Below are 9853 nucleotides of genomic sequence, written 5' to 3' on the forward strand. Positions count from 1 at the left end.
GTAGGGGGAGACGGCCCAGATCGGGTTTTGTTCAGGGGGCCGGACAAAAGGACGGGGGGGGCCGGGCCCGGCCCGCGGGCCGTAGTTTGGGGACCCCTGCCTAAGGAGAACACTGACTTGCTGAGGAGAGAACCACTAGGGAGAGAACTAAAACATGCAGGATGCCGGCCCTCCAGGACCGACTTTGGACACCCCTGGATTAATCACAAGAAATTCAACTATATGGAAAGATACTAGCCCAACACTGTTAGCATGCAGAAGAACTAGCATAGCTCGGTAACACAGCTTACTCACCAAGATTGCTAGCTTGTGTTGATAGTTGCACAATTAAATCGCTCAACATTAATAATCATAACATGGGGATAAATAACTAAATGTGTTAATATAGATATCTCACTTACCGCTCCTCTGTCGCTGTCAGAAGCCAGGCTGAGGTCTAAACTGTCTGTGCTTCGTCATGGCTACAGCACTGTTGGAATGGGTTGATGTGATTGGATGAAACATAGGTTTCAGCCAATGTGGGAGACCGTTCAAATGATTGACTGAAGCAAGAAATTTATCTGACTGGTTGCTGATCATTTAAAAGAGACATCTGTGTATTGAGATGTCAGGAGAGTCTCAAATTCACACACAAATGCAGCAAAACTCACAGGCCAGAAGTAGCTTGTAAATCAAGATATATTTGTGTTTGCATCAGATTCTTTAAATGTTCCAAATGTTTGAGAAGCAAAGTCTTCTGACATTTTAGCTATGTTTCTAAATAGCATAGATACAATGTGTGTCTACCCATAGACATATATGTGTCTATGGGGAGACACCCATAAAATAGTAGGATGTCTACTCTAAACAACATCAATTTCATTGCCAGTGATAGACATCTTTGCATGTCAGTTTGTAACTCCTTTTCAAATGTGCTAAATATAGATACAAAAACCAACACCCACAGTCTGCAAATCATTCAGACATCATGGTGCCAGTATTTAGGAGCATGATCAGCATATGTGCTGTATATTTATGAAAGCAGACACACTAAATTTATTGTTTGCTATTGTCTCTTTTATTCTTTTGCAATCAATTCAGTTTACTTATATAGTGCCAATTCACAACTGTTGTCTCAAGAACGCTACAGAAAATAAACAATTACATTCAATCATACATTCAGTTGAAACCAGATATTTACATACACTGAATAAAAAGAAAACATACACATTCTTTTCCTGTGATTTTTTCTCTTTTTTTTTGTAACTTTCATTAAATTCAAAAATTTATATACAATTGGATCAAGGATAACTGTCTTTTAAACTGTATGACCTGGGTCAAACCTTTTGGCTTTCCGGTAACACTTTATTTGAAGAGGTTTGCATAAGACTGACATAACAGTTGATCTAAAAATTGCATTGAAAGTCCACTAAAAATGCCAACTTTGCATTAAATTGTCATTATTTACAGAATGACACTTTATGACAACTGTCATAAACATTCATAAAGACTCCTTAATGTTCATGACAGGTGTTATGTTTATGACAGTGTCACGTCAGTCATATGGACACCCCTTCAAATAAAGTGTTACCGGCTTTCCAAGCTTCTCACAATAGTTTGCTGAAGTTTTGGCTCATTCCTCCTGACAGAATTGGCAGGCTTTACTCATATGCATCATTTCAAATCTTGCCACTACTTGTACATAGGACTGAGAACAGCACTTTGCGACGCCCACATCACAAAACATTAACTTTCTCTTTAAGCCTCTTTGTAACTTTCAATACCAACGACCACACCACAAAGATATGAGACTAAAGGTTTATTGCAGAAAAGGGATGATGCAATGGATGAACTACAATAAAGAATCGGTCAGCTGGGGAGAATGCCAGTGGCTTGGGAGATGAAGACTCAGAGTAGGGGTTCAATCTTCAAGAAAATGGGTTTCATATATTTTTCAAAGCCCACACAGGACCAACCCAGATGGAACTTGACAGAAAGAATGATGACTATTGAATGGAAAGAAGGAAATGGGATGAGGCTGATGGGATGAGATGGAAGGATGGCAAGAAGGAAAAGCAAAGAGGGTGAAAGAATGAAGGAGATAAAGTGAAATGGTTGAGTGTAAGGGAAGGTGGGGTTGCAGTAATTTAACAGAATGTGCATTATAGGTGATCTGAGTATAAATAGGCTACTTGGAAAATTAGAGGTGTAGCTTTGGACATAGCACTGCTCCCAAACCTTAAATTAACTTATTTAAGTAAACCAAGATTAATTGAAAATGTTGGCCTAAATATGTTGTAACTTGTTCATGTTCCTGATAGTGAAAAGTTAATAGCAGGCCACAGCAGAGATACAAGCATAGTAATTGAGAGTAAATGCAAACATCATTACAAAACTCTATGTTCTGCAGTTCTGCAATGAAGGTTTTGACTTTCTTAATCTCACTGGTAACAATTGCTGCCAGACATTTTTTTCTAACTTCTGGCTGGAAACTCTAAAATAATTGTTTTGGCTTTTGGCTGCTAATTTAAGTTTTAAAATAAAATAATAGTGTCTACTCGAAGCAATATCAGTTTCATATCTAGTGTGAAAGGTCACATGGCCAGTCCTCTTTACTTCCTGCCTGTAACGCTGGAGGTAAATGTCTGTCACAAACCTAAACAAGAGGAAGTCAGTAAAATATTTAAATAAACAAATATAAATAAAAATATTTGGTAAATATGTACTTTTAAGGGTCTGATACTGATATGTCAAGAAATTGTTATCCCTTCATTCATCTTTTAATCATAAGAAAAGTAAATGTAAGCATGTCAACAATTGTTGCCCCTAGCATTATACATAGACAGCTCTATGCTGTGTCAGTTGTTTGCCTGTTTATTCTATATACTTTGCTGTTCCCACACAGCTTAAACCATCAGTTGTTTTAGATCTTCCAGACCTGAAAGAACACCGAGATGTTGTCTTCTACATCACTGTCATTCCCACAAATAAAATAAAGCCCCTCCCTCCAAACCCTCGCAAAAGCCGACTTTTTCCACAAAGTGTGGCCTATGCACGAATGAGCACTACAAGATTATGCCACGCCTGAAAGTAGCTTAAGGACAGGGTCAAGGTCAGGGAGAATGTCCTCCCAGATGCAGATTTGTTCATCATAACATTTTCACCTGAGTTTGCCTCATTGATTCATAAATATTATATGTTAGGGAGGTCCAAGGATTGAAATGCATGCACTTATTTTGCAGGAAATAAAATTGGGATTAAACAAGTTAATGTTAGATCAAAATAAAAAATAAATCCCAAACTAATTTGAATGTTTCTGGTTCTATGCAGATTGTCTGATTGTACTTTTTTCTGCTCTTCTGCAGCTCCTGTTAACCCACATCTCAGTAAGTATCTGTCCCCAAAAACAAGCATTTGCAGTAACTGTTTCTGTCACTCTCCCCAATCTGCTTTCTGGTCTCTCCTCTCACAGCTGGAACCATTTCGCTCATCAGCCCAGGTCTTATGTTCACAGCAAAGGGAGTTCTGTTTGAAGAAACTGTTTCTTTATATTCAAGAGATCAAATATTACCTGTCTAAACTCCATAATCCCATTAATAATTGTGGAATATTTATCCCTTCTTTTATTAGTAAAATTATCCCACAAAATCAACTGCATCTGTTAATAAGCTTTTTGCATATCCCAAATTGTACCTTTTACCATGTCTGGTGTGTCATTGATGCTTAAGAACCATTCAATGGGTTTCTTCATTACTTGAATACTCGTGTATTTGTCTGACAACAGAGTATTAATAAGTCTGAATTTCTCAGTGACATTACACCCAAAGGCAACTTGTAAAAAAGTTTGTTTTTTTTTACAACTTTTTGGGCAGCGATCTGATAAAACCATTGTTTTGGGTTCACAATTGGTAACAGCTCAGAGTTAAACAGAAAGAGGTCTGTCCTGGAGTAAGAAGTATGGACTGGTGAAAAATATGAATATTACCACTCAGTGAGAGATAATAACCTCCATGGGTCTACTACATTAAATGTTTTCATAAAATTTTGAACAGTTTCTGTAGACTTTAATAGTCTACAGAAACCGTGGATCCAATAACCGTTTAAAATCCCCTCATAATTGTATGGGAATTCATACTTGGTATTGCATAAAACAGGTCAACATATATTGTCATCAGCATTTGTGGCAGAAATACTGAATAGCATCACTAAAACATTCCCCTGTAACAATAATAGATATTATATATATAATAATATTAGACATTTCTTTAGTTATCTCAAAGATCATGTGTTTTTTTATATAATTATTGCTGCCCTCTGCTTTTAGCATTAAAACTTGAATGGAAAACACCTACTGAAGAATATGAACAAGGAACATTGGTTGATTAGAAACAGGTTTCAGGTGTGAGGGGAGAGAGCAGAAGACAGACTGAGGAGAAAGAGGGAGAATATACACATGGGGTGAGAGAGGGTACACAAGGGACTGGGAAATGGATCTAACACTAAAAAATGACTAGACCTAATCAACACAATTAAACCAGAGTAACAAAGAATAGCTAGAGACAAGAAATAAACATAATAAACTAGAATTACTAAGAAAGGATTAAACTAAAGTAAAACAGAAACAAGACTGATCTAATCAAAGAAAGAAACTAAAGAACACAGAATAATAAACAAACCTGAAAACAACCCAGGATCCTAAGATCCCAGTCTTATTTGCGCTGCCATGTTGCTGTCAGGGCTGCACAGTGGCGCAGTTGGTAGAGCTGTTGCCGTGCAGCAAGAAGGTTCTGGGTTCGATTCCCGGCCCCGGTCTTTCTGCATGGAGTTTGCATGTTCTCCCTGTGCATGCGTGGGTTTTCTCCGGGTACTCCGGTTTCCTCCCACAGTCCAAAAAAAACATGACTGTTAGGTTAATTGGTCTGTCTAAATTGCCCCTAGGTGTGTGTGTGTGTGTGTGTGCGCATGGTTGTGTGTCTGTGTTGCCCTGCGACAGACTGGCGACCTGTCCAGGATGTCCCCCGCCTCTCGCCCGGAACGTTAGCTGGAGATCAGCACCAGCACCCCTCGCGACCCCACTGAGGGACAAGGGTGTTCAGAAAATGGATGGATGGATGGATGTTGCTGTCATCACTAGTGTTAGCTGGGGCCAGAGTGGTTTGAATAGATTTTTGAGTGTGTTTTTCTGTCTTTTTTTTTTTTTGCTGCCATTTCTGAGATTCAGCCACTTAGGTAGAATATGACGGAAATGTTTTTGGTATCTGTCATGTTTTGGTACAAAATCACTATGCTAAGTGGAACTGCTCTGACTAACTACTCACGCCACTGACCAGGAAATGCAAGTCAAGTCCGACCATTGTTTATTTATAACAAGATTTCACCTCGTCTCTTTGTCACTGAGAGCACATCACTGTGGTTCGCTCCGGGATTTGCTCACTGAGCCAACTTTTAGTGAAGCAGGTTTGCTAAATGGAGCACCAGTTTGTTCATTTTGTTAATCCCTGTATGTACTGTATATGTGTGTTAGGGACCTGATCTAGTTGATATCTTAAATTTTTAGTGGTGTGCCGATCGATTGGCCACTGACCATAATTGGCCGATTTCCATGAAAAAGTATATGGATCAGTGATTGGCAATCACTATCTTTTTATCACCTGTATCTTATACTTTGCAGCCTGTAGCGTCCACATGTGATATTTGTGATCAGAGCGCTCTCCCGTGTCTTTTGATACCCAATTTGCGCGGATTGATTTTTCACAATACTTAGCGCGATTTTTTTGTCGCGCGTTTTTTGGCGATAACTCCTTAACGGTGCATTTCTACGCGACGGGACCCGCATATTCGTGAGAATGAATGGGGCAGTTTGTGTGTTGTGATGAACAAAATACCTCGGGAGTGAGGCATGTCAAAATGCATAACACAACAAATTTATTATGACATTTAAATAACAAACACTTGATGGAATATGGGTATATCAAGGCTCTCTGCAGGAAAAAGATACATTCAGAGCAGCCAAACTGCAGGTAAAACAGAGGTGGAAGATGCTGCGGTCCCACCAACTGCTGCTATATGCTACTAAGTGATTGCCAATCATTGTCATTTTCATTCTAAGATGTAATATTTCACAGACCTAGCAGCACTTGAGCGCTACCAGACTATAGACTCTCACACTGAACATCTGCTTAAAGCTGCAGTACGAAACATATGTATTACAATTTTGCTATGTCCTAACAATTAGACAGATAATCTGTGAAACAAATGGAGCTCCTCTGCCTCCTCCCTGTATTCTGCAGAGTTATACTGCTCAGTCAGAAACAACCAATCAGTGCCAGGAGGCAAGTTTTATTGCTCTCAGTCCTTTGGACTGAATACTTGGTGCATTGTGCCTGCAAGTCTTTTTGCATGTTTTTTTCTAAATTAGGTGATTTTATATTTCCATTTTTCAGCTCATATAGTACCATTTATAGCTAAATCAAAAAAATTAACAGCCAATCCATGTGATCGGTATCGATGATTGGCAGTAATCAGCCCCTCATGGGTGATTGGAATCGGCAGCAACAATTTTGTTTCTTGAGATCCACTTAAATATTCCTTCTTCCTGATTTTCCAACTTTGTATTCTTTAATTTTGAAGGGGTTATTACTTTTTTCCAGAATTGGTCCTTATAATGTATTTATCTAAATTATTCATCTCTGTTTGATTCTAACTACATTCAATTTGGCCACATTCATAAACAAATTTACAATACTGGGTTTATGTTGTTAAATCAATCATCAACATTGTGAAAAGTCTAGGACTTTAGGAAATGTATGTTAAAAGCTTTATTACACTAATCTTTATTGTAGTGTTTTAGGATCTCAGTTTAACTGTATTGTCATCTTTTCAACTTTTCTTGGCAAGCAAATTATTTCATGATCACTTAAGCTGGCTCCAATATTTGATTTTTTTTTTCCAATTTTAAGCTTAGGGGGCAGTCTACTTTAACATAAGACATGGTTATTTAGATAGTTGCTTTCCATAAAAAATAAGGAACTTTATATTTCCTTAGGTTCAGAAGAAATGTGCAAGGAGGGAATTATTTATCATAACGATGCATCCTGTAAAAACGTCACCTTCCCATGAAAATAACCTAAGATTTTTTTTTCTTACCAAAAGTGATTTTTTGGCAATTAAAAGGGATCACTTTTGGTAAAAAGTGACATTATTTTAGGAAGGTGATAAAAAGCATGTTTATTCATTGCTTAGGATCATATTTGAGTATGTCTGTGTGTGTTTAGGGGAGTTCCACTGTAGTTTTGAGGAGGAGGCGTTATGCTCTTTCTCTCAAGACAAGTCAGATGAGTTTGACTGGATAAGACAGAGTGGCACCAAAGAGGGCACCACATACACACCGAATACAGGACCAAGCTCTGACCACACCGGCTCAAGTCAAGGTACACACGCACACAAGCACAAACACAGACAGATTGATTCTCTACCAAACGGAGAACTTTGTATTGACTTCCATTTATTTTAGTAAGTAATTTATGCCTAACCCCATAAAAATCTTGTCTGTTTGAGACTGGAGTGGGAGATGGTGCCTTAACTTGGTCTATCATGTTGAAGAAGAGCTGAATTGGAAAGAGAAGGTCTTGATTATAGTCTATGTTTCTATCTTTGGCCATGAATGGTGCTACAAATGAACTTCCTCTCGTTGATGACTAGAACACACACCCACCAGTAAATGGAGTGTTCAGTACATCAGAACTTATTCGGGAAATGTGTTTTCATCTCCTCTTTTCCATTAACTCTTGGAAAAGCCAAAAACCAGCTCAAGCAAGCCCTTATTTTTATCTTTTTTTTTTAAATTAAAGAAGCCATTTCAAATTTGGATATTTCCATTACTCTTTTCTAACACAATACTTCAAAATGCGCATAAGAAATGCTGATAGAAACATGGTTTAAAAGTAAAATAAAACATTCCAGTGGTAGGACATCCCTTCTGGTCTCAGTGTCAACGTTGTGGGAAACCGTTTATTGTACATGCAGAATCAAACCAATACCACAGTACAAACCAATACCACCTTATCTCTGATTCATATATATTTTTATTTAATCCTTCACTTTACCCTCCCCAATCCTGTCTTTTTTGTCTTTTTGTTGTTGTGTAATATCGTTGTAAATGTATTTTAATTTAGGTATGCATCATTATTTGAATTTTGCTGTATCCTGAACAGATTTTTTCCTGTCAGTTTTTCCTGTGATATTTTAAAAAAATCCAAAATGAAGTATTATATAAAAAAGTCAAGGAAGGGAAATGTGTGATTCAAGAGATGTGATCAGGAGCTGGATCAGCGGCTTTTGGAAGAGAGACAGAGTTAGATATCCCTTGTCTCTACAAATGGGGTCCAACCGACCCCACACATGTAAAACTTGTACCATTTGGCACAGTCCTCTATGTTTGCCTCAGTCCTCACACGCACAAGGGTTAAGGAAGGTCGTCAGGTAAGTTCTTGAATGAAGTTCTAGATGATCAAGCTTTGGAAGGAGACGTTGGGTTCTGCTAGTACATTGTTCAATGAGGTTAGATGAGCATGGATCAGAGACCAGGGAGGTAATCCAAAAATTAGCCACAAAACAGTAGAACGTTGGAGAGTAGGGAGGTAGGTGGATACTGAGCAGCGTGGACCTAATGCCAAAGATATCCACAGAACAACACACTGGCAGTGTAACAGGAATGATTCAGACCACTTGGACCAGGCGGTAGACCTCAAATACAGGGGACAAATAGGCAAATGTGGGCACAGGTATTGAAGAACATATAACAAAAAAAATCACACAATGACTTAGGGGACTAGAGATTACCAGTGTAGGTTAATTATCAGGTGCTGAATGAACCTACAGCAGCTCTTGATGAGGAATTTCCTGCAGCTGTGGGACAGCAGTTCTCATTGTCAGCAGCAAAGAACCTTGGAGGAACAGGAGGCCTCACACAAACACTCAAACAGCAGAATCCAACAGTGAGGTTTTGTCATTTTGGAGCCCATACAGTGGGTACAGAAAGTATTCAGACCCCTTCCAACTTTTTACTCTTTATTTCATTGTAGCCATTTTCTAAAATCAAAAAAGTTCATATTATTTCTTGTTAACAAATAATTCCCATCTTGAGAGAAAAACCAGAAATGTAGACATTTATGCAAATTTATTAAAAAAGAAAAACTGAAACATTGCATGGTCATAAGTATTCAGACCCTTTGCTGTCACACTCATTTAATTCACATGCTGTCCATTTCTTCTGATCCTCCTTGAGATGGTTCTACTCCCTCATTGGAGTCCAGTTGTGCTCAATTAAACTGACTGGACTTAATTATGATATGCACAAACCTATTTAAGTGAATATACAGATTTGTGCTCTGGCATCCTCACAGGTCACAGTGCATGTCAGAGCAAATGAGAATCATGAGGTCAAAGGAAGTGCCTATGGAGCGCAGTGACAGAATTGTGGCAAGGCACATGCCTGGCCAAGGTTACAAAATAATTTCTGCAGCACTCAACGTTCCTAAGAGCACAGTGGCCTCCATAATCCTTCAATATGAAAGCCCGCTTAGAGTTTGCCAAAAAGCACATGAAAGACTCCCAGACTATGAGAAATACGATTCTCTGCCCCGATGAAACAAAGATTTAACTTTTTGGCATGAATTCTAAGCGGTATGTGTGGTGAAAACCAGGCACTGCTCATCACCTGCCCAATACAATCCCAACAGTGAAATATGCTGGTGGCAGTATCATGCTGTGGTAGGGACAGGATAACTGGTTGCGATAGATAGATAGATAGATAGATAGATAGATAGATAGATAGATAGTGTTAAGGAAGAGATATCTAAATTGGTTAACTTTG

At 38.5% G+C, this 9853-nt stretch overlaps 1 protein-coding gene across 4 annotated transcripts in view; it reads left to right on the forward strand.

The window, feature by feature from the left end:
* Positions 1-9853, forward strand: part of LOC106934788 (MAM domain-containing glycosylphosphatidylinositol anchor protein 2-like) — a 77147-nt gene that overhangs the window by 4401 nt on the left and 62893 nt on the right. For 2 of the 4 annotated variants that reach the window (XM_015014907.1, XM_015014908.1), the window contains exons 2-3: positions 3345-3365; positions 7254-7409. In XM_015014907.1, the coding sequence (XP_014870393.1) occupies positions 3345-3365; positions 7254-7409 (177 nt within the window). The remainder of the gene's footprint in view (positions 1-3344; positions 3366-7253; positions 7410-9853) is intronic. The other 2 variants (XM_015014909.1, XM_015014910.1) reach the window with 1 other exon arrangement.

Source organism: Poecilia latipinna, unplaced genomic scaffold (assembly GCF_001443285.1).
Source record: "Poecilia latipinna isolate Pla-1442-1.1 unplaced genomic scaffold, P_latipinna-1.0 Scaffold1859, whole genome shotgun sequence".
Taxonomy (NCBI): domain Eukaryota; kingdom Metazoa; phylum Chordata; class Actinopteri; order Cyprinodontiformes; family Poeciliidae; genus Poecilia; species Poecilia latipinna.